The sequence below is a fragment of the Heptranchias perlo genome, chromosome 6, assembly GCF_035084215.1.
Source record: "Heptranchias perlo isolate sHepPer1 chromosome 6, sHepPer1.hap1, whole genome shotgun sequence".
NCBI classification, from domain to species: domain Eukaryota; kingdom Metazoa; phylum Chordata; class Chondrichthyes; order Hexanchiformes; family Hexanchidae; genus Heptranchias; species Heptranchias perlo.
The window spans coordinates 26,351,124-26,377,438 of NC_090330.1; the positions used below are offsets into that span (position 1 = coordinate 26,351,124).

The window sequence follows — 26,315 nt, forward strand, 5'->3', positions numbered from 1 at the left end:
GAGATTAGAAAACATTTCTACACACAAAGGGTGGTAGAAGTTTGGAACTCTCTTCCGCAAACGGCAATTGATACTAGCTCAATTGCTAAATTTAAATCTGAGATAGATAGCTATTTGGCAATTAAAGGTATTAAGGGATATGGGCCAAAGGCAGGTATATGGAGTTAGATCACAGATCAGCCATGATCTTATCAAATGGCGGAGCAGGCACGAGGGGCTGAATGGCCTACTCCTGTTCCTATGTTCCTATAGAACACCTGAAGGAAGCAAGGGCACAGAATATATTATGGACTTTAATGTCCACCATCAAGAGTGGCTTGTTAGTGCCACCACTGACCAAATACTAAAGTACATAACTGTCAGAATGGACCTGCATTAGGTGGTGAGGAACCAGCATGATAAACCTATTTCCACTATTAACCTACCTGTTGCAGACTGGTCTGTCCATGAAAGCACTGGTAAGAGTGACCACCACCACAACAACTGTGAAGACAAAGGGCTCAATTTTCCCGGGAAATTGTGGGTGCGGCTCCAAAAATCGGGGAAATCCCGATCGGGTTTGGAACCCGGCTTCAACCTGCAGACTTCCGGGTTCCCCACTGAGGCGTCTGGGTGCGCACGCGCCTCCCAAATGCGGAAGTCCCACTGGCAATTAAAACCGGCGGGTTGATACTTTACATAGTTGAGATAGTTTAAGTAGTTGAACTACTTCATTTTCTCTACATTGAGACAGGGGTTCGATTTTGAAGCTTCCTCAGCATTTTTCCCATGTTGTTGGAAGCACTCCATGTTGCAACAGACATGTTTCTGCCAGCAGCCAGCTGTACATTCAAATGCTTTTTTGACAGATGGGGAGAAAAGGTCACTTATTGCAACAAGGCACTCAGTTCCTTCACACAGAGTTTTGGCTGCGAGATCTTTGTGCTTTCTCTGAAAATTCTTACTTTCCACTCATGCATACCCTTCCTGCTTACAAAACCTTCGCCTTTCTCTTCCGACTACTTCTACGTGGTGCATCCCCTGTGGCTGCAGCAGAGGTAGTGGCAGGTTGCTCTTGTTCATGCCCTGATCGCTTAGATGCTTTGGACTTACACCCTCTGGGTTTTGGTGCCCGTGAAGGTCCCTTCAGAGACTGCTCCACCTGCACCTGTGCAGGGGCAGACTCAGCCACCTGGAGAGGAGGCAGCATTACGGGTACTGATTGAGAGGGCGGTAACGGGTGAGGCGTGGGAGCGCTTTGAGTGGTGTCCCCACTTCCATGTCCCCTTTCGCCATCATCCCATTCCTGGGCCAGGCCCACATCACTCCTACCACCCTGTTGGAGAACAGTTTGGAGGAATGTGTGAAGTCATGCAAGGCCAGTGCTAATGTATCTGCCTGCCTGTTTAAGGTGACAGAATGTTGTTCACTGAGAGTCCGAACGGCCATTGTCAGGGCCTGAATGGACTAATTTGTGAGCCGTGCTTAAAGCTGAATGGAGGCTAGCCTTCTCTCCATTGCAGACATTCCCACACTTACGTGTGACAATATCTCAGAGATTCCCTCACGTCCCTGTGACACTATCTCAGAGATTCCCTCCCATACCTGTGCTACCATTCCACCCATGCAGGAGTTGGACTCCTCCATCCTCTGCGCTATTGTGGAGAGTGTATGTGGCACCTGTTCCAGCACTTTGCTGCTGTCCCTCGATCATTATCCTTTTAAAGGATGGCCCCCAGGGTTCAGCATCTGCGTCCAGCTGAGCAGAGCCTGGAGAGGAGTGCTGCCACCAATGTGGACTCTCCGCAGTGTGGTAACTCACCAGGTGCCAACCCAACTAACTGAGGACTAGGACCCACCAAGGTATGAGTATCTGTGCTGGTGGATGGCTTGCTAAGATGTGACGGTGCACCCTCGGAGGCCGGCAGGTCCTCTGAGGAATCGCCCTCTGCTTTCACAGCGGTCGCTAAAGGCCCTGTAAGAGAACAGAGGGCAATATTAAGCATCATCACAGATGTGTCAAGTTGCGATGAGCATACGGAGGTGATGAAGATGGCAAGGCATGTTAATATCATTTCATATTGTGTGTGATGAATGTTAAAGTTATGTCGCCAGATGTTTGTTGGGTGCCAGTCTCAACGTCCCCGACGGACTGGCACTCGAGGGTTCTGCTAAGCTCCAGCGCCTCCTGCTCCGCGTCTGTAAGGACGACGATTTGTTGTGGTCCCCCACCGGTCCTCGCCCTCTCCCGTGCATTCTGAGTTCTCTTCTCCTATAAGGGGAGAAAGTACAGACGCATGAGTGAGTGATGGTGAAGTGGCCAACCAATGAATGCATTGGTTTGGGTGTAGCTGACAATGAAAGAGATGCATCAGAGGGAGAGTATGAGACAGAGCCATGACATTGTATGAGGATTGGGTTGAATGGTAGTGGTGGGGTGACTAATGGGGAGGTGAGGAAGTGCAGGAAAGTTAAGGATGAGCCTTAAGTGCATGTGAGGAGTGATGTGATAGAGTAGTGTTGGCAGTGCAGAATGAGTTGGGGGGTGGGGGTGGTGATGTGGAAGACGGAATGTAGGAGAACCAGTAAGTGTACTCACTTTTGCTGACCTAGTTAGGTCATTGAAGCACTTCCTGCACTGGACCCAGGTGCGGGATATGTTGCTGCTGCTGGTGACCTCCTCTGCCACCTCGAGCCAGGCCTTCTTGGTGGCAGAGGCAGGGCACTTCCTCCGGTCCGATGGGTAAAAGAGATCCCTCCTCCTCACCTCATCCAGTAGCACCTGGAGTGAGGCATTGTTGAATCTTGGAGCAGCCTTGCCCCTGTGCTGCTCCATTGTGGTGTGTGGGTGTTTGCTCCAGGAAAAGCCATTGGAGGACTGCCCCTTTAAATAGAGCTCCTCCAGCTGACAGCCTGTGATGTGGGTGCGCAGTCCGTCCGCTGCGCAGCTTTCAGACGGCAAACCTGGAAGCTACGTTATGTGGCACCAATTGACTCGCGATTGCATGGAAAACGGACATTTTTTATTGGGCGGTTTACCATAAGGCAAGTGTATCCTTCCTTAGGTAAGGAGACCAAAACTGTACACAGTACTCCGGGTGTGGTCTCACCAAAGCCCTGTACAATTGTGGCAAGACTTCCTTACTCTTGTACTCCAACCCCTTTGCAACAAAGGCCAACATACCATTCGCCTTCCTAATTGCTTGCTGTACCTGCATGTTAACTTTCTGTGTTTCATGTACAAGGACACCTAAATCCTTCTGAACACCAACATTTAATAGTTTCTCACCATTTAAAAAATATTCTGTTTTTCTATTTTTCCTACCAAAGTGAATAACCTCATATTTCCCCACATTATACTCCACCTGCCACCTTCTTGCCCACTCACTTAACCTGTTTATATCCCTTTGCAGACTCTGTGTCCTCCTCACAGCTTACTTTCCCATCTAGCTTTGTATCATCAGCAAACTTGGATACATTACACTCTGTCCCGTCATCCAAGTCACTGATATAGGTTGTAAATAGCTGAGGCCCAAGCACTGATCCTTGAGGCACCCACTAGTTACAGCCTGCCAACCTGAAAATGACCAGTTTATTTCTACTCTCTGTTTTCTGTCCATTAACCAAACCTCTATCCATGCTAATATATTACCCAAATCCCATGAGCCCTTATTTTGTGTAACAAATTTTTGCTGGCACCTATCGAATGCTTTTTGAAAATCCAAATATACTACATCCACTGGTTCCCCTTTATCTACCCTGCTAGTTACTGCCTCAAAAAACCCTAATAGATTTGTAAAACACGATTTGCCTTTCATAAAACCATGTTGTCTCTGCCTAATCCTATTATGATTTTCTAAGTGCCCTGTTACCACTTCCTTAATAATGGATTCCAGCATTTTCCCAATGACTGATGTCAGGCTTGCTGGCCTGTAGTTCCCTGTTTTCTCTCTCCCTCCTTTCTTGAATAGCAGTTTTATATTTGCTACCTTCCAATCCACTGGGACCGTTCTAGAATCTAGGGAATTTGGAAGATTTCAACCAATGCATCCACTATCTCTGCAGCCATAGATTGGAAAAAAGCTAATTTTGAGGGGATGAGAATGGAACTAGGGCAGGTAAACTGGAAAAAAATGTTGACAAAGAGATAGAACAGCGGTGGGTAATATTTAAACGGTGATCAATGGAGTTCAGGAGAAACATATTCCTTTATAAAGCAAGAACAAACTAGCCAATAATGAAACACCATGGATGAATAAAGAGATAAGGGTAAAATTGAAACTAAAGAAAAAGGCATACTCTAGGTAAAGAGACAATAAAGGAGAGGATGACAAAAGGGAATACGACGATATAGGAAAGAAATTTTAAAAAAATCAGGCAAACAAAGAGCAACTACGAGATTAGATTATCAAGGAATATAAAAAGAAATAGTTAAATATTCCACAGACCCATAAATAACAAAAGAAGAATCAGGACACTGATAGGGCCACTAAGGGATGCACAAGATAAACTCATAGGTAATGACAGCAAATTGGAAGAAATATTGAATAGTTACTTTGCCTCTGTATTTACCAGGGAGATTAATAAGGTGGGCAGGACATTAGTAGAAGAGATGGAAAAATATATTAAAATATTTAAGATGGAAAGGGGGGAGATAATTGATAAACTAATAAAACTTAGGGAGGATAAGATCCTTGGTCCAGATGGATTGCATCCGCAAATATTAAAAGAAGTTAGGTAGGAGATAGCAGAGGCACTATTACATATATATAAAAAATCATTAGAAAGAGGAATAGTGCCAGAGGACTGGCAGACAGTTAATTTTATTTCTATATTTAAAAAGGGAGATAGAACAAGTCCAGGGAACTATAGACCAGTTAGCTTAACATCGGTGGAAGGAAATATAATGGAATCTTTACTCAAAAATGTAATAGAAAGACATCTAGAGAATGAAAATATAATAAAGAATAGTCAGCATGGATTTCAGAAGGGAATGTTCATGCTTGACCAATCTTATTGAATTCTTTGAAGAAGTAACAAAGAGTAGACAAAGGTAATGCAGTAAATGTAATATAGTTGGATTTTCAAAAGGCCTTTGATGAGGTGCCACAATGTAGACTCATGGCTAAGGTCAGAACATGTGGAATAAGGGAACAGGTAGCAGAATGGATAGCAAGTTGGTTTCAAATCAGAAAACAGAGAGTAGGGGTTAAGGGTAGCTACTTAGGCTGGCAAAAGGTAGGAAGTGGTGTTCCACAGGGATCGGTGCTGGGACCACTGTTGATAACAATTTATATTAACAATTTGGATTTGGGAATCAGAAGTACAATTTCAAAATTTGCAGACGACACTAAATTGGGGGGTGTAGTTAATACAAAAGGAAGAACGTGACAAAATGCAAGAGGACATTAAATGTGCGTGTAATTGACAAATGAATTTCAAAATAGATAAATGTGAGGTTGTGCATTTTGGTAGGAAGAATAAGGAGGCCACATATTCCTTGGATAATAAGAGTCTAAATGGGATAGAGGAGAAAAGGGATCTAGGGGTACAGATACACAAATCAGTAAAAGTAGCGACACAGGTTAATAAGGCCATAAAAAAGGCAAATCAAGCACTAGGGTTCATTTCTAGAGAGATAGAATTGAAAAGCAAAGAAGTCATGTTAAACTTGAATAGATCCTTGGTTAGACCATACTTAGAGCATTGTGCACAGTTCTGGTCAACATGTTTTTATGAAAGGGAAATCGTGTTTGACAAATTTATTAGAGTTTTATGAGGATGTAACTAGCAGGGTATATAAAGGGGAACCAGCGGATGTAGTATATTTGGATTTTCAAAAGGCATTCGATAAGGTGCCACACAAAAGGTTGTTACACAAGATAAGGGCTCATAGGTTGCGGGTAATATATTAGCATGGATGGAGGATTGGTTAACAGACTGAAAACAGAGTAGGAATAAACAGATCATTTTCAGGTTGGCAGGCTGTAACTAGTGGGGTGGCGCAAGGATCAGTACTTGGTCCTCAGCTATTTACAATCTATATTAATGACTTAGATGAAGGGACTGAGTGTAATGTATCCAAGTTTGCTGACAATACAAAGCTAGGTGGGAAAGTAAACTGTGAGGAGGACACAAAGAGTCTTCAACAGGATATAGGCAGGTTCAGTGAGTGGGCAAGAAGGTGGCAGATGGACTATAATGTGGGGTTATTCACTTTGGTAGGAAAAATAGAAAAACAGAATATTTTTTAAACAGTGAGAAACTATTAAATGTTGGTGTTCAGAGGGATTTAAGTGTCCTTGTACACGAAACACAGAGAGTTGACAAGCAGATACAGCAAGCAATTAGGAAGGCAAATGGTATGTTGGCCTTCATTGCAAGGGGATTGGAGTACTAGAGTAAGGAAGTCTTGGTACAATTGTACAGGGCTTTGGTGAGACCATGCCTGGAGTACTGTATACAGTTTTGGTCTATTTGCCTTAGGGGCAGTGCAACAGAGGGTCACTAGGTTGATTCCTGGGATATGAAGGTTGTCCTATGAGGAAAGATTGATTAGAATGGTCCTATACTCTCTGGAGTTTAGAAGAATGAGAGATTATCTCATTGAAATGTATAAAATTCTTAGAAGGCTTGAGAGGGTAGATGTAGAGAAGCTGTTTCCCCTGGCAGGAGAGTCTAGAACTAGAGGGCATAGTCTCAGTATAACGGGTGGGCAATTTAGGACTGAGATGAGGAAGAATTTCTTCACTCAGAGGGTGGTGAATATTTGGAATTCTCTACCCCAGAGGGTTATGGATGCTCAGTTGTTAAGTATATTCAAGACTGAGATCGATAGATTTTTGGACTCCAAGGGAATCAAGGGATATGGAGATCCGGCAGGAAAGTGGAGTTGAGGTCGAAGATCAGCTATGATCTTATTAAATGGCAGAGCAGGCTCGAGGGGCCATATGGCCCACTCGGGCTCCGATTTCTTATGTTCTTATGGTCTCCATATTATAGAGGCATTAGAGAGGGTGCAAAAAAAAATCATAAAGATTATACCAGAACTGAGAGGATAGCCTTATCAGAAAAGGCTGAACAGGCAGAGGCTTCTTTTTCTAGAAAAGAGAAGGTTCGGGGTGATCTGATAGGGTAGATGTAGAGAAAATGTTTCCACTTGTGGGCTAGTCCAAATCTAGAGGTCATAAATATAAAATAATCACTAATAAATTCAATAGCAAATTCAGGAGAAACTTCTTTACCCAAAGAGTGGTAAGACTGTGGAATGTGCTACCACAAGTAGTTGTGGCAAATAACCTAGATGCATTTAAGGGGAAGCTAGATAAACACATGAGGGAGAAAGGAATAGAGAATGGTATCTTAATAGGGTTTGTTGAAGTAGGAAGGGTGGAGCATAAAAGCCGCATAGGCCTGTTGGGCCGAATGGCATGTTTCTGTGCTGCAGTTTCAGTATAACTCAATGTCCCATAATAAAAAAAATCAGATTAAAGCTTTCTAGCCCTGTATTGAGAATGGTGGTGGACTACCAGGCAATTAACAGGAGCTGACGTCTCCATGAACATCCCCATCTTCAACCATGATGCAGCCCTTAGCATGTGAGTGCAAGAGACAAGGCTGAAGTGTATGCAGATTTCTTCAGCCAAAAATGCTGATTGGATGATCCTACTTGCCCTCCTCCTGAGGTCCTCACCATCATAGATACCAGTGTCCAGCCAATTTGGTTCACTCCATGTGACATTAAAAAATGGCCAAGTGCATTAGACACATCAAAGACCCTAACAACATCCCGGCTACACCGTTGAAGATCTGCTAACCGGAGCTTGACACTGGCATCTACCTCACAAGGCAGGTGATTGCCCAAATACAACATACATGATACATCTATCCTGACAATTACCACCCTATTTTTTCTTAATCATCAGTAAAAAGTGATGAAGGGAGTCATCAATAATACCAACAAGCAACACCTAGTCCCCAATAACCTGCTCACTGATACTCAGTTAGGGTTTGGAACCACTCAGCTCCTAACCCTTGATCCAGACATGGACACAAGAGCTGTATCCCAGAGGTGAGAGTAGCTACCCTCAGGCAATGTTTGACTGAAGATGGCACCAAGAAGCACTGGCAAAACTGAGTCAATAGACATCATAAGAAAACCCTCCAGTAGATAGTCATACTGTATACACTGGAAGATGGTCATGGTTGTTGGAGGTCAATCATCGCAGCTGCAGAACATTATTACAGGAGTTCCTCAGGGTAGTGTTCTTGGACCAACCATCTTCAGCTACTTCATCAATTACCTTCCCTCAGAGAGGAATAAGGTTACAAGTTGGGCTTGTTCGCTGACAATTTCAGAGTTCAGCTCCATTCACAATTCCTCTAATAATGAAGCAGTCCATACTAGCCTACAGCAGGACTTGAGACGACATCCAGGTTTGAGTTGACAAGTGGCAGGTAACATTTATGCCATATAAGTACCAAGCAATGACCATCTTCAACAAGAAAGCCCAACTACCACCTTCTGACCTTCAACAGCATGGCCACTGCGGAGTCCCTCACTGTTATCTCCTTGGGAGGTCACCAATGACCAGAGCTTACCGGACCAGTCATATCAACACTGTGGCTCCAGGAGCTGGGCAGAGGCTGGGTACTTCGCAATGAGTGACTCGCATCCTGATGCCTCAAACCCTTGCATCTACCATCTACTCAGCTGAAGTCAGGAGTGTGATGGAATACTCACTACTCATTCAGATGGGTGCAACCACAACAACACTCAAGGAGCTTGACACCATCCAGGATGGAACAGTTCACTTGATTGATGCCCCTGACACTGAACTCAACATCCACCCCCTTCATCATTGGTGTAGTGTGGCTGCAGTACATACTATCTGTAGGATGCACTGCAGCAACTCACCAAGGCTATTCCGACAGCACCTCCCTTCCCAACCGGGTGGGATCTGCAAAGTGGGTAAGAAACACAATAGAAATAAAAGTAATAAGGGAGGTATTGAGAAGAATAAGGGTGCATCTCAGCCTGAGAGCAAGCGTTCCTAAATGACATGGCTCCCTCACCTGGCAGGATAGATTGAAGTGAGAGAATTAGCTACATTTTTTAAGAAAACATTTTTTAAGAAAACATTCTTATGCCACATTGCAGAACCAGTTCTATGCCAGGAACAGAGCCTTGAGAATCTATCCCATAACGTGCATCCTCACAAGATCGGGCAGTCTCTTGAGATACCCGAGAGTTGCTGAGCCTCTGGGATCATGAGGGAATAAAATGCCTTTTCTTTACAGTATTATATCTATGTAAGATTTTGTATTTATTTTGTTCATTTTTAATTTTTTATGCTACAATCTATGGTTGATGTATATATCCTAGCATCCTCAAACGTCTGCACTATATCTTATTTGCATTTATCTGCCACCACCCCTTTTAGGAATGTCAAAATGGGTGGGATCACTGCAACATTGAAATGGTAGAAAAAGGAGAAGGTCACTGCCCTCCTAAAACAATAGAGTGTACAATCACAAAAAGGTTTACAAAGAATTACACACCCTCCACCATCAGATATAATTGTAAAATACCATGGATCATGTTCAAGAATACTGATTTGCGGTTTTCACTGAAATATGAATGGAATATGATCCTGGCAATAAGCCAGTCAGCCTAACTTCAGTGGTGGGGAAACTTTGAGACAATAATCTGGGATAAAATTAATTGGAACTTGGAAAAGCATGGGCTAATAAATGAAATTCATCATGGATTTGTTAAAGGAAAATAGTGTTTGACTAACTTGATTGAGTTCTTTGATGATGAAAGTAATGGAGAGGCTTGATAAGGGTAGTGTGTATGATGTGTATATGGACTTTCAAAAGGCAATTGATAAAGTACCACACAATAGAAGCCCAAAATTAAAGCCCATGGAATTAAAGGGACAGTGGTAGCATGGATACAAAATTGACTATGGGACAAAAAGCAGAGAGTAATGGTAAATGGTTGTTTCTCAGGCTGGAGGAAAGTATACAGTGATGTTCCCCAGCGCTCGGTATTAGGACCCTTGCTCTTTTTGATATATATTAACGACCTGGATATATTAACGACAGGATATAATTTCAAAGTTTGCAGATGATACGAAACTCGCAAATGTAGTAAACAATGTGGCGGATAGTAACAGACTTAAGGAGGACATCGAATGGTGAAATGGACAGACACATGGCAGGTGAAATGTAATGCAGAGAAGTGTGAAGTGATACATTTTGGTAGGAAGAATGAGGTGAGGCAATCCATATAAACTAAATGGAACAATTTTAAATGGGATACAGAAACAGAGAGACAGAGAGAGGGTGTTGTACACAAAACTTTGAAGGTGGCAGGACAAGCTGAGAAGGCTATTAAAAAAGCATATGGGATGCTGGGCTTTATTAATAAAGGCATAGAATACAAAGCAAGGAAGTTATCCCCAATTTTAATCACTCCACTATTGGCAAACGTGCCTTCAGCTGCCTATATCCTAAGCTCTGGAATTCCCACCCTAAGCCTTTCCAGCTCTCTACCTCTCTCTCCTCCTTTAAGACGCTCCTTAAAATCTACCTCTTTAACCAAGGTTTTGGTCACCTCTCTCTGTGGCTCAGTGTCAAATTTTGTTGAAAATGGCTCCTGTGAAGCACCTTGGGACATTTTACTATGTTAAAGGCGCTATATAAATGCAAGCTGTTGTTGTAAACCTTTATAAAACACTGGTTAGGTCTCAGCTGGCGTAATGTGTTCAATTCTGGACACCACACTTTAGGAAGGATGTCAAGGCCTTAGAGAGGGTGCAGAAGAGATTTACTAGAATGGTTCCAGGGATGAGGGACTTCAGTTATGTGGAGAGACTGGAGAAGCTGGGGTTGTTCTCCTTAACCTTCTCTGTTCTAAGGAGAGATTTGATAGAGGTGTTCAAAATCATGAACGGTTTTGATAAGAGTAAATAAGGAGAAACTGTTTCCAGTGGCAGAAGGGTCGGTAACCAGAGGACAGTTTTGAGGTGATTGGCAAAAGAACCAGAGTTGACATGAGGAAACATTTTTTTATGCAGAGAGTTTTTATGATCTGGAAGGCACTGCCTGAAAGGGTGGTGGAGGCAGAATTAATAATAACTTTCAAAAGGGAATTGGATAAATACTTGAAGGGAAAAAAATTACAGGTCTATGGGGAAAGAGCGGTGAAGTGGGACTAATTGAATAACTCTTTCAAAGAGCCGGCACAGGCACGATAGGCCAAATGGCCTCCTTCTGCACTGTAACATACTATGATCCCCAAAACACCAGATAAATTTCCAGTAAATCCCACAGTTCTGTGCAATAAAGATAGAATTTGATTTATTCAGTCAGCATAAACCAGTGGGCCTATTTATGAATGGACAGAATTAAAAACGCTGGTTAAAAATCTCAGAATACCCATGTAACAAAAATGAATTTGAATAGTTTAGTCACCGTAAATCAATGACTGTGCTAATAAAATCTCGGTGTCCATATCCTAATCCCTGTGATAGCGTCAACAGATAACTATATGGAAGAATAGACTTTACTATTTTGTGGGCTTCTCCCATTATCTTACAAATAGATTTGGTTGCATTAATATACTTACAGCACAATCAGTTTATCACACCTTAGGAAAGTTGAATAATCTAAAGACTTGATGCGATTATTGTCAAAATCCCTAAAAAAGAACCTAACAATTAGTATCAAAATAAATTTGAGCACAGATATAATAGGATGAATTGGATCACAGTAAGTATTTGCAAAATTAAGAGTAAATAATAATATGAAGTTGAATCAGAAAGAAAAATACTCACTAACTTTATAAACAACAAATACAAGATGTATTCACTCACAGCCAATACACGTTTGGGATTTCAGCACATATTGTTCTCTTTGGTAGTTTTTCCAGTAAATTGTTAACCATGGATCTAGAAAAAAAAATCAGATTTATTATAGCATGCTGAACTAGGAAACAAAATGGTCTCCCACTTGCAGAACAAAGAAGAAGCAGAAGATCACAATTGCAGATGAGGAAGGCCATTTGGCCCATCCTCATTTACAGGCCTGAAATGAGTGCTGTACATGGAGAATCATTAATAATAATTCTGTGAGGGCAGATCCTGGTCCGTTCTGTGATCTTCAGTTTCCCAGAGGGGGCCTAAAGCAGGCATTAGGCACCTCAGTTAGGTACCTGCCAGCGACGCCTGAAAAATGGCCTGACCCAATATCGGGTTGGACGTCTTTCAGGCATCCTTTGGATGTGAATCGTTGGCCCCTGAAATTGGCCCTCAATGCACCCATTTTATGCCTGTAAAATGGGAGCAATGATGTCCAATTTCTGCCCCAGGCTGTTTCCAGTGGTGGAGGGGTTGATTAATGAGGGGACATAGATACAGGATTAAATGTAAAAGATTTAGAAAAGAGAGCAAGAGAAACGTTTTAACACAGAGGGTTGTGAGGCTGGGGACTGCACTACTGGCGTTAGCGATTGAAGCAGAGACCATGTCAACTTTTAACAGGTTAGTTGGTGGTTGAAGGAAAAAAGGGTAAAAGGACATGAGAACAAGGCAGATATATGGGACTATGACTGCTGCCCCCATGGAGGTTAAACACTAACATAGACTGGCTGGGCCAAATGGCCAGTTTTCCTGTTGTAATTTCTGCGTAATCCTATGGTAGTTGTGTTGTTTTTCTCTTGCAATAAAGTGAAGGAATGTTAGTTATATCTTCAGCTTAATTTACACTGCCCATCATAGTTTTATTATGAGGGCTGTCTTTGAGATATCACCTTTTGGGGGATGTGCCAGCTTTTGCTAGTTTTGTAGTTTGGCATGTTTGAATAAACATCAACTATGCCTGCAGGCTAATTCTGGTGCATAATATGCCTGTACAGGAGGATTGGGTGTTGCAACAGAAATGGGATATATGAACAAACTTCAAATTGCTGGCTACAGGCCTGCAATGTGAATTTCTGAGGCAGTTTCTGACTGGAGGGAGAAAGCAGCATTGTTGAATCAGATGTTACTGCCCTCCCTGGCCAAGGTTGCAGAAACAAGGAGGAGAGAGAGATAACTCGCCCACTTTTCAAAAGGTTGGACGGTATGTTTGAATAATTATTTGGTAAGGCACAGTAGTTGCAGTTCATTTAAATACAATAACAGCAGGATAATTTATTCCAATAGAATAAGAAAAATTTCTCATCAGCGACATTGAGCTCAATGCACTTCTTTTATGTGAGTTATACATCATCTATACTTATGAAATCTGCAATGTACATTATATACAGCACAGAAATGTTAAAATACATCAGCCTTATTCAGGAGAACAGCATTAGGGCATCAGTTACAACCAGCAGAAAAGCTTTGAGAAAGTGTAAATGCCAAGAGCTCCAAAACACAAACTGCAATAAATTCACATTCTCCATAATCTATAAATGCTGGAATATGGGATTAGAGTAGACAGGGCTGATGGCCGGCACGGACACGATGGGCCGAAGGGCCTCTATCCGTGCTGTATGACTCTATGACTCTATGACTCTATGACTCTATAAAGAAAACCCTCAAAATATTTACTAAGTTGGAAGAGTGGAAAAAATGTACTTACAAAATAAACAAAGACTTTAGTCCAATAAATAACTGTGGTGAGATTTTTGATATTAGGTTATCATCAAGAAATCTGAAAAAAATCACAGTATTTCAAGCAAGTAAAGCAAAATATGCAAGATTTATGTTTTATTAAGCTGCATGTTACCGTGGCTATATTCAGAAGTGTTGTAGGATGCATAAAGCATTTCGCGGCTGGTTATAGGCAACATGTGGCAGAGTTTCCTGTTCCTGCACTTGGGCGTATTGGATTGTTGGGTTTAGTGTATAAAGGAAAATCAGGTGGTGATGTTTGTATGCTCATAAGGGAGCTCCCTGGTTTTCTTTCAAACAATTAAAGTGATGGGGAATGCACCTACAATTTCCTGATGTGGGCTCCCAGTGATAAAGATTCACACCAGGAATGCACATTCATAAAATCTACCTTGTATTGTAAGCTCCCTTAAAGGACCCACGTCTTCTGAGTAGAACCTGCCTCTGTACATGTTTTTAAAAGGTCTCTATGACAAACAGTCATTGGGAAAATGCTGGAATCCATTATTAAGGAAGTGGTAACAGGGCACTTAGAAAATCATAATAGGATTAGGCAGAGACAACATGGTTTTATGAAAGGCAAATTGTGTTTTACAAATCTATTAGGGTTTTTTGAGGCAGTAACTAGCAGGGTACTGTCTGTTAAATTACACGGCTTCCCCAACCACCACCCCATCTTCCCCTCTCCGTCCCCCATGGTTTATAGTTGGTTGATATCAAGGGTAACTTTATAAAATTGCACTCCCGGCAGGGAACGTCACCCACTTATTGGGAAAATGTTTGCACCCTACGATTTTCCATCCATTTGGACAGAAAATCACACCGAAATTGCTGATATGTATTTCCAGTGATGAGGCTCCGCACTGGGTGTAGATTTTATAAAATTACCCCTCGAATGCCCGACTTGTTCACAAAGATGACGGGTTTCATTGCTAACTGCACTGATTAATTTGTATGATGATTTAATCTTACATTTTATTGGATGCTTCAACTTGCAAGAGGTGGAAACAGAAGATCATGTGTTAACACTTAGGTGCTAAAGGTCAGGCATTATATTTAACTTATCAACTAATTACCCTGAACACATGTATCTTGAAAATCCAGCTCAGACAAAAACAATTCTCTTGACTGACTTATAAACATTTAAAAACTAAAATATCAATGTGGCCAAAATATTACATTTAAAAAGAAATGTTTATCCTAATAAGCATTTAATTAGTATACAAAAACATCTTGTAAATTATAAAGTGCCTCAAAAGTACACAATTATTTAAAATAGGTTGGAAATAATCAAGCAAATACTATGTAAAATTGACGATATAACAACAGCAGGAGAGGTACTATGGAAATTGTTAATACGTACAAAATTTCCAGCTTATGTAGATCTTGAAATGTTCTTGGCTTCAGAGCTGTGATTTGATTCTGACTGATGTACCTAGAAAACAAAAGGTAATGTGCAGTTAACTACCCTTGTGCACAAGACCATTGTAATAGTTCACAGTAGATCTGTAAATATTAAAAATTTGTAGATAATATTAAGCAAATACAACATGAAAAAGACAGCAAATCATTCTAAACACATTGTTAAATTGCATTGTATTGCAAGATGCAACACTTGGGGAATTTGAGGAATGACATGTCATTAATTGACTACTATCCTAAAGAGAAATATATTCCCTTTAAGTTTACTAAGGAGGCAAAGGAAACTGCAATGGAGGCACTCTGTGTCTCAATAAATATAAATATTGCAAACTGTTAGAAATTATTTTAAAGATAACTAACCATGACAATGTGATTGTATATGAGGATAAATGCTCTGAGCATATATAATTTAAACACCCGCAATGACATTGAGCCCTGCGGGTGTCCAGCAGGAACTGGTGTGCGGGCGATGGCCTGCTATCACTTACCTTTATGGGATAGTAAGTCTGCTACCACCCCAAAGCTAGGCTCTTTCATACTGTCATTAAAGCCAACTCATTATAAGTATTACCACCGTTCCGAACATTTTAGGACAAAAATCTTCAAAAATGGCTGAACTCTTGTCCCCTGCTGGAGAAGCAGGACTCCAGCCATTCATTTGTCCTGCAATTTGGAAGAGAGAGAGAAAAAAATCCAGCTCAAACCCTGCTCTGGGTTGATGTTTCCACTTACCTTCACGATCAGCAGTAACTGTGGTTTCAGATGCAAAACATTTTTTTGGACCAGAAAACACTTGTAGTTTGATAGGTGATCCTTTTCTCACTCCTGATTTCAACCTCACTGTCTCTGTTGCAACCCTTCTTTCCTCACTATATTTATCAAAACTACGATGATTGTTGCTTCTCCTGTTCCTTCTAAGCTCCAAATATACCATCTTCCCCCAGCCTACAACCATACTTTGTTCAGTAAAGTATCTGCTATTTTATCTTGTGGAATGTACATGCACAAATGCATCAAGCAATGAAAAGTGATCATTTTGGCTTACCAGCAGGCAATTCTATATAAAGTGAGAGAGAGAGAGAGAGAATAGTTTTAATTGCTGATTTATTCTTGGCCACCAATCAATGCCTTATTCTGATCCTTCAACAAAATACATAATTCAAGTGGAGCAAATTATGTTTTGGGTTTTCCCTTCTACCAACTATGGCACCCACTATAGCAGTGGATGTTTTCCATGTAAAAGGTCCCAGCTGAGAGCTAGCAAAGTCCATTCAGCAAGTACAAATGAGTTCAAGTGTGAGGCAACCATGAGACTCAAGTTCATCATCTTTTACATTGCTGGGCCAGCTTGGCAACAACAACTTGCATTTATATAATACCTGTAAGTCGAAAAACATCCTAAGGTGCTTTATAGAAAACAAAAATTAAAGCAAGCAGATGCTGAGCTATGGTGGGATTGTTAGGAGAGGTAAAGAGAAGCTTGATCAAAAAAGTGGGTTTTAAAAGAGAGGGTTTAGGAGGGAGTTCCAGAGAGTAGGGCTGAGGTGACTGAAAGCTTGATCAACAACAGTGGGGTGAGAGGAAGGGGCTGTACAGAAAGCCAGAGGATTGAAGAATATAGGATGGGACATAAGGATGGTTGAGGTTGCAAAAGTAGGGTGAGATGAGGTCATGGTAGGATTTGAAGGTCATGAGATCACAAGATGGTTATGGATGGGGAAGATCATTTGGTCCATATTAGTTCACCCATCCAGAAAGATCCTAAAGCTCCCCCATAGTTGCCAACTGTCCGTTTTCCAAGCGGACATTATCCTTTTCTGGCTACCATTCATACTGTTTGCTAAATCTGCTGATCTGAAGTTGGTTGAGCTCGCCCAATATATCACGGCTGACATCCTTTGCATATGTGCTGAAGTACTATGCTTACATAGAATAGTTATTATACACAGTTACTATACCCACCAGGTACATGGTTCATACTCCTGTGACTCAGCCAACGTTGTCTACCTCATACGTTGCAGGAAAGGATGCCCCGGAGCATGGTACATTGGCGAGACCATGCAGACGCTGCGACAACGGCTGAACGGACACCGCACAACAATCGCCAGACAGGAGGGTTCCCTCCCAGTTGGGGAACACTTCAGCAGTCAAGGACATTCAGCCACCGATCTTCGGGTAAGCGTTCTCCAAGGCGGCCTTCGAGACACAAGACAACGCAAAATCGTCGAGCAGAAATTGATAGCCAAGTTCTGCACCCATGAGGACGGCCTCAACCGGGATCTTGGGTTCATGTCGCGCTACACGTAACCCCACCAGGGGAAAAAAAAAATCTGTTTTTAATACAACTGGTCATTCTCTCTCTTTCTCTTCCTTTCAGATGTTTCTCTCTCTCTCTCTCCCTCTCCCTCTCTTTCTTTCTTTGGTTCTGGCCGTTTGTATATTCAGTTGTCTGGGGTATCTAAGGTTTCTCTGTCTGAACACTATTCAATTAATTTGATGGCCTTGATAACGGGCAGTTGGAAAGATTGTCTGTAATCACCAGGCATTGTTCTGTGACTATATATGCGGTAATTTTCAATGAATCTTGACACTCACCTGACGAAGGAGAAAGCCTCCGAAAGCTTGTGATTTTCAAATAAAACTGTTGGACTATAACCTGGTGTTGTAAGATTCCTTACATTTGTACACTCCAGACCATCACCGGCATCTCAACATCATACATAGAAGAGGTCAGCTATAATGCATTGTTGGGTGAGTTCAGACTAACTGTTTCCTGGCCCCATTGACAAAGTTCTGGAGAGGTTTGGTAGGTATGTTTTCCAAATGTTACATCTGTGGCAATTGTTGAGGGAAGTGTCCTTAGCTGCCTAGAATTGCACAATTGGCTTCCCAGCTCTTATTCTTTGATAACATGACATCCCCCTCACCTTTAATTCTGCATTTCAACACTAAATGATGCCCCAGGTGATTTAATATGTACTGCTTGAAGTGATTCAGGTTGATCAAGTACTTACTCCTCTCAGAGGGATTGTCGCACAAGCACAATGTCTTAACAAGTGTCCATGGTAAAAGGCTGGGACTACTTTCTGTTCTGTCCATCGGTGACCCTGAGTGGGTGTGGTTTGCCCATTAACTCTCAAGACTAGGGGGCTGTTTGAAGTGAAATACCTCATCAAAAAAGGGCATCACTCATCACTGGCCCATTTACAGAGTCACAGAGTTATACAGCACGGATAGAGGCCCTTCGGCCCATCGTGTCCGCGCTGGCCATCAAGCCCAGTCTAATCTAATCCCATATTCCAGCATTTGGTCCATAGCCTTGTATGCTATGGCATTTCAAGTGCTCATCCAAATGCTTCTTGAATGTTGTGAGGGTTCCTGCCTCCACAACCCTCTCAGGCAGTGAGTTCCAGACTCCAACCACCCTCTGGGTGAAAAAGTTCTTTCTCAAATCCCCTCTAAACCTCCCGCCTTTTACCTTGAATCTATGTCCCCTTGTTATAGAACCCTCAACGAAGGGAAAAAGCTCCTTAGTATCCATCCTATCTGTGCCCCTCATAATTTTGTACACCTCAATCATGTCCCCCCTCAGCCTCCTCTGCTCCAAGGAAAACAAACCCAATCTTCCCAGTCTCTCTTCATAGCTGAAGCGCTCCAGCCCTGGTAACATCCTGGTGAATCTCCTCTGCACCCTCTCCAAAGCGATCACATCCTTCCTGTAGTGCGGCGACCAGAACTGCACACAGTACTCAAACTGTGGCCTAACCAGTGTTTTGTACAGCTCCATCATAACCTCCTTGCTCTTATATTCTATGCCTCGGCTAATAAAGGCAAGTATCCCATATGCCTTCTTTACCACCTTATCTACCTGTTCCGCCGCCTTCAGGGATCTGTGAACTTGCACACCAAGATCCCTCTGACCCTCTGTCTTGCCTAGGGTCTTCCCATTCATTGTGTATTCCCTTGCCTTGTTAGTCCCTCCAAAGTGCATCACCTCGCACTTTTCCGGGTTAAATTCCATTTGCCACTGTTCCGCCCATCTGACCAACCCATCTATATCGTCCTGCAGACTGAGGCTATCCTCCTCGCTATTTACCACCCTACCAATTTTTGTATCATCAGCGAACTTACTGATCATACCTTTTAAACACGTGATACTGTTCAGTGTGAGTTACATCGGAATATGTCACATTTTTCTGCCAGAAATGGGTCTCATTCCAAGTGAGCAAGGCTTGGCAGATTTGCTTATACAGTCTTTCTGTTTGAAAATCAGGGCAAAATCTCACCCAAGACTATTGCTACTGGATTTGCATTTCAGAGTCAATAGTGTAAAAGTAAAAGTTTGCAACTGCACTGTCCATTGCTGCATATTCTGCAACATCAGTATGTGATCAAGTACAATACAAGGTGGGGGGGGGGCGGGGGAAGGGATTTTCAACTGCTAGGCACCTGCTTTTTTGCCTGAAAGATGGGCGACTAGCAGGGGAAAATCTGGTGGGCACCTTGGACATCCATTTGCCTGCCTGATTAAATTTCCAGGCAGCCTTTTAAATGGGTGCCCACCACTTTGGACCAAAAATGCTTAAATATTCAAAATTAGGGCACTACGCCGGTTACTGCCTCAGCTTATCTGCTGCTGAAGACCTGATCCATGCCTTTGTTACCTTTAGACTTGATTATTCCAATGCTCTCCTGGCCAGTTTCCCATCTTCCACCCTCCATAAACTTGAGCTCATCCAAAACTCTGTTGCCCGTATCCTAACTCGCACCAAGTCCTGTTCACCCATCACCCCTGTGCTCACTGACCTACATTGGCTCCCGGTCCGGCAATGTCTTGATTTTAAAATTCTCATCCTGGTTTTCAAATCCCTCCCTGATCTCGCCCTCCCTATCTTTGTAACCTCCTCCAGCCCTACAACCCTCCAAGATCTCCGCACTCCTCCAATTCTTGCCTCTTGCGCATCCCTGATTTTAATCGCTCCACCATTGGCGGCCGAGCCGTCAACTGCCTAGGCCCTAAGCTCTGGAATTCCCTCCCTAAACCTCTTACACCTTTCCAACTCTCTCTCTCCTCCTTTAATACGCTCCTTAAAAGCTACCTCTTTGACCAAGCTTTTGGTCACCTGTCCTAATATCGCCTTAGAATCATAGAAAGTTACGGCACAGAAGGAGGCCATTCGCCCATCGTGTCCGTGCTGGCCGAAAAAGAGCTATCCAGCTTAATTCCACTTTCCAGCACTTGGTCCGTAGCCCTGTAGGTTACAACACTTCAAGTGCACATCCAAGTACTTTTTAAATGAGTTGAGGGTTTCTGCCTCTACCATCCTTTCAGGCAGTGAGTTCCAGACCCCCACCATCCTCTGGGTGAAAAAAATTCTCCTCAACTCCCCTCTAATCCTTCTATCAACTACCTTAAATTTATGCCCCCTGGTTACTGACCCCTCAGCTAAGGGAAATAGGTCCTCCCTATCCACTCTATCTAGTCCCGTCATAATTTTATATACCTCAATTAAATCTCCCCTCAGCCTCCTTTGTTCCAAAGAAAACAACCCCAGTCTATTCAATCTTTTCTCAGAGCTAAAATTCTCCAGCCCTGGCAACTTCCTCGTAAATCTCCTCTGTACCCTCTCTAGTGCAGTCACATCTTTCCTGTAATGTGGTGACCAGAACTGTACGTAATACTCAAGCTGTGGCCTAACCAATGTTTTATTTGTTCTTATGTAGTTCGGTGTCAAATTTTGTTTGATAATCACTCATGTGAAGCACCTTGGGACGTTTTACTATGTTAAAGGCGCTATATAAATGCAAGTCATTGTTGTTGTTCTTGTTATAGTACCCCAATTGCAAGTTTTGCGTACAAATAGGCGGAGCATGTACCGTGCGAGCTGGTCCCAGTTGTATCATGTGTTGAGCAGCCTAACCAGCAGGCCTCAAGAGGACCGTTGGAGGCCTCTCAGGAAAAGGTAAGTTTTAGCTTTTTTGAAGATTTTTGGGTGGCCAGGAGGAACATTCTGGCCCACTGCTGGCCTGTATTCACCTCCTCCTCCGGGATTTGCTCCTTCCCAATAGGCCCTACCGGCCAGCTGGCTCATTGCAGAAGGCAGCTGATTTTCCACAGTCCAAAAAAAGACGAGCTGCAGCTGTTTGTTGGCTGCAGCTCAATGGTAATATTCAAATGAGGCCTAAACCTGAAAATGGCTCAGGCCTCCCGACTGTGGCCTTGTGCGGGCACTGTGGGTGCACCCCCGACTTTGTGCCCATTTCTCCATATCTAACAAGTACTCCTTGTTTTCTACTCTTCAGCCAGCTTCTTATCCATTCTGAAGAAGAGGGTGAAGATTTTAAATTCGGTGTTGTTGGACCAAAGGGACCCATTGTAGATCAGCAAGAATGGCGGTTAATGAGTGGTTGTAGTTGCAGATAGGGTAATGTTCATCACAGTCACAGTAACAGAGGAGGTCTCATTGCCGTGAGCAGGGCAGAAGCCAGACTTAAGGGATTCAAATGGGAGTGTTAGGAGAAATAGGCACAGAGCTGGGAAGCAACATGTTAAAGGATTTGGGGAAAATGTTAGAGATGGGGCGGTACTTGGAGAGGATGAACAGGTCATGGGTGGGTTTATTGAGGAGGTGGGATGGCAGTGGCAGTTTTCAAAAGAAGGGGAGATGACTTAGCAAAGGGAGTCATTAACAACTTAGCAAATCTGAAGGACAAGAGAGGTAATTGAGTGTATAGGAGTTGGGCAAGGTAGGCATTAAGGAAGAAGGTAGGGGTCTCATGAAAATGGCATGGGAGTAAAAGAAGCGTTCTTAGCATATGGGTGGAACAGGCATGACCATGTTAATTGCCCTAGATGCCGCGAGGTGATGATGGTAGACCTTATTGAACTGCTGCAGTCCTTGTAATGGTGGTGCTTCTATGATGGTGTTATGTAAGGGATTCCAAGATTTTGACTCAACAATGATGAAGGAATGTTGATATATGCCCATGTCAGATTGGTGTCAGACTTGGAGGGCAATGTGGAAGTGATAATGTTCGGATAACACTTTTTTTCCTTGTCCTTCTCGACGGTAGATGTCATAGGAGAGGGAGGAGCTGTCAAAGTAAGCTTGGTAATTTGCTGCAGGATATCTAGTAGAAAGTACAGACAGTAGCCACAGTGTAGCAATGATTGAGGGTGTGGATAATGACTCCAGTGTTAAGTGTGTTGATCAAGTAGACTGCTGTTTTCTGAATGAGCTTCTTGAGTGTTGTTGATCCCCAAGATGTTGATGGTGGGGGACTCAATGATGGTGATGCTGTTGAAGGTCAGGGGGAGGTGGTTAGGCTTTTTCTTGTAGGAGATGGTCTTTACTTGGCACTTATGTGGCATGAATGTTACTTGACACTTATCAGCCTTAGTTGTCCAGATCCTGCTGTACATTAGCTTGGGTACAGAAGAATATTGGGCACTAAATTGGGCCGTGTAGCGCCCGTTGTTTTCTGCACGTTTCCTGCGTGACGTGCGCCAGATGCCATCTTGGTATAGGAGTTTACGAGGCGCAGATAAAAAATGCTGGAATCATGTAAAGTAGGGAGAAAATGGCTTTAATCAGTGTGCAACGCTGATTTAAAGTGATAGACACCATTTTGGGACTTAACACTCAACTCAACGCAACACAGTCTTAACCCCGACCATCTGAACGAGTCTTAGAGTGCCTGGAGGACCCCAAACCGGCACTATTTAAAGGGACCGTGCAGGATTTACAGGTTAGTGACTGGATTATTGCTTCTGGCTGCAGAGACATTTGTAAGCGTTTTTGGAGGTCTCCTAGACTTCAATACTAGGACGTGGGGACATTTAGAGCCAGGATGTGCAGGAGTGAAGTTAGGAAATGCTTCTACACGCAAAGGGTGGGAGACATTTGGAACGTTCTTCTACAGACGGCAGTTTATTCTAGCTCACTTGTGAATGTTAAATCTGAGATTGATTGATTTCTGTGAACCAAGGGTATTAAGGCATATGGGGCTAAGGCGGCTATATGGAGTTAGGTCACAGGTCCACCATGATCTTATTGAATGGTGGAACAGGCTTGAGGGGCCAAATGCCATTGTTAATTGCTACCTCCTGATATGCACCACCTTCTCCTCCAAGAAAGCTGGACATGTGTCTGGGTGATGTGCCTGTCATGGTTGAATAGCTGCCAGTGTGTGTGGCCTGTGAGCTGTGGGTAGGCGGCTTGAAACAGTGGTAATGTGTAAGGGCGGGAAGAAGCATCTGATTGGAAGAGTTGAGTACTGATGGAAAGAGTTTATTGGTATGTGGGTGATGGGGGTGTAGTGCATGGTGCAGTTGGTAGGAGACGCCACTTGACAGTTGACCTCACTCACCTTGCCCACTCATGTCAAAGCATTGAACTTCTTCCTGCACTGCATCCATGTTCATGATGCTGTGCGCCTGGCATTGACTTCGTCCCCCGCTGCCTCCCACTGTCTTTTGAGTATATATCTGGAGGGCCTCTTCCCCTCCACCACTGCAGATGTAGGATGTCCCTCCTTCTGTACATCTCTTGCACCCAAGGTCTCTAGTGTATCAGCAGAGAACCTTGGTGCACGCGCTCTCGCAGGTCTGGTAACAACTCAGATCGGCAGATTGGTGAGGTCTGGTGTGCAGATTGGAGGATGTGGGATTTAATAATGCGCAACCTTTATTCAATGTTTTAACATAACTCATCAGTGTGTAAACATAGGGATGGGATCTGCATCTGTGTTTTACGTGTGCAATGTCTGATCTCTGTTCGGACTCCATGCAGATAGTAGACTGTTATTTTCAACAGATAACAGGTACAAGCTTTCTTTAAGAGATTTCTAAGAAACATCTTCTCTTTAACAGACGGAGCTCCCTCTGGTGGTGGAAAGTGCGAATTGCATTCATTTCACGTGCAAGGCCTGGAAAGGAACGCTGATTGCAGGTAAGTGCTCCCTTGGGACCAAACGTGCGTCTTGTCTGCCCAGGGTCCGTTGGGCGTGGGATGTGCTAACATCTCCAAGAATGGACCCTTAACCAGTTTATCCCCCATTGTGTCTTACCAGTCTGTGGGAGAGTACGTTGGACTATAATGTGCTGCTCTACCACATTTACAGCACTTTAAAAAAAATTAAACTTTCCCCTTAGTCATTTCATCTGGGGTGAGAAAAACACAAATTTTACATCTTCAGCTGAACTGAACATCCAAACTGAGCCTGTTCCACTCATCCTTGAACACAACGATAAATTCTGGATTTCATGCTCCTAGCAGGTGATGATGCTTAAAAAAAGGAGAAAATCTCCGAAAGCTTGTGAATTTAAAATAAAATTGCTGGACTATAACTTGGTGTTGTAAAATTGTTTACAATTGTCAACCCCAGTCCATCACCGGCATCTCCACATCATAAAAAAAGTATGGGCTGGAGATAGGGCTACACCGCTGGAAACACTCTGCGGACAAAACTGAAGCCCTAACCACATTTCATTTAGTTAATCATGTTAAACCTATGATTAATCACACACAATATTTATTAACCTTATCACTAAGCATTAAAATAAGTCACTGTGTATAAATTAACTGTTTACTTACAATCGTCTGAGTTTGTAAAGTCCGCAAAATGCTGTTTTTGAGATGGATCTGATCTGGTTATTCTGCAGATATCTGCAAGACAATTAAATAACAATATTGTAACTGTATTCTTAGGCATGTTGTTAAAGATAACATTAAACATTGCAAATGCAAATTTGAACTACCCATGAAGAGAGCTACCAACCTGGGCATGTTTGTGTTTGAATTTATATTTGTCGTTACTTCAGAGACCAAAAGAAATATCCCACCTGTCTCAAGTAATATACACTTCAAAGTAATGGCAGGTCATGTCTTTAGGTATAATGTACCATGAGCTCTCTAGGGTAATGTTTACAGGATTATTTATTTTACTAACTGTTACTGTACCCCAAACCCAGCTGATCTTACTGCTTTTTACTCCATCTGTGTCAGGTGTATTACCAAGACATAACAGTGACTTTATTGCTTCTGTTGCTGCAGTATGTGTGGCCTGGTTGGGAATCTACACTGTACTTCTCTTAATCCACTCACATTCAAAACAAAATATTTGATCATTTTTCAGATTGCTGCTGGTAGAATTGCAACTTTAAATTTACCACCACTAATCTCAACAAAGATTAAACGCTGGATTATCCAGCTGGAACTGTCTGTTCTCTGATGTCTTGGGTGGATTTTTCTGGGTCAGCTAATCTAAGTATTGTTGGACGGGGTCCCAGTAGGTTTCTGGTGATGCTGGGGCGTCTTAGGTACCTGCAGCAGTGGAATGTGACTGACTACTCTTGGGGCCGTTGAAGTGCTGATGTTAAAATTGGTGCGTTGACCAATTTGCAATCAATCGCCCTAAGGCTTGGTTACAGTCAGATTGTGGATTATTTAAAATTTAACCACTCTCCACTGCCCGAGCAATGTCGGACACTGCAAGACTCCCAACACCTGTGTTAACGAAAGAAAATAAATTGGATGACATATTTCCTTCATTTGAGTGTATCTGTACAAATATGATTATTCAGTGTCTGCTGTCACTTCTGGAGGAAAGTCTCAGTGGCAGGGAGGCAGAATGGCACCCTATCTACCTTCCCTCTCCCACCTGCCTGAGAAGAGGTGGCAAAGGGGAGAAAAAACTAGCCATGTCTCCTTTAAATGATCATGGGCACATTTATAAGGATTCCAACTGATCAATTTGTCTGGTTAACAGTTGACACTCTAATTATATATCTTTCTGTGTATGAATGAATGCATATAGAATCCCGCCAGATTTTGCGATGGTTTATGCTTACCACGTGGTATTATCCATCATGTGATTAAATTCTAGACCAAAAGTAAGCTCTGGAGCAAACCCCCAGGTTTCGAAGTAATTCCACAGGAGATCTACTATTTACCTTTTAAAAATTGTGTAGATCAGTTTTGTAAAGCCTGTCACAGCATGAAGTAAGCAGCAATCTTTGCATGTAATTTCTGTGTCACACCTTTGTCACCAAATGGCATATATCATTCCTCATTTTACTGGATCATCCCTGACTGTATTAAAATAGATATAGCTACAGGTAAGTGACTGGCTTTTTATTTTATTACATTATTTTGCATCTGTAACAATGAGGGAGAAATTGATCCCCATTGCATCCGTCTTTTGGGTGCAAAATTCAAGTTGGGGGGAGGGGGGGGGGGAATCAATTTC

General features: G+C 42.7%; 1 protein-coding gene across 1 annotated transcript in view; it reads right to left on the minus strand.

Moving 5' to 3' along the window:
- The window catches only part of LOC137323169 (relaxin receptor 2-like), a 125,632-nt gene that overhangs the window by 54,793 nt on the left and 44,524 nt on the right, over positions 1–26,315 (minus strand). Inside the window, exons 6-10 of the mRNA XM_067986678.1 lie at positions 24,662–24,733; positions 15,007–15,078; positions 13,612–13,683; positions 11,862–11,936; positions 11,615–11,686 (exon numbers count right to left, since the gene is read on the minus strand). Of these exons, the coding sequence (XP_067842779.1) occupies positions 11,615–11,686; positions 11,862–11,936; positions 13,612–13,683; positions 15,007–15,078; positions 24,662–24,733 (363 nt within the window). The remainder of the gene's footprint in view (positions 1–11,614; positions 11,687–11,861; positions 11,937–13,611; positions 13,684–15,006; positions 15,079–24,661; positions 24,734–26,315) is intronic.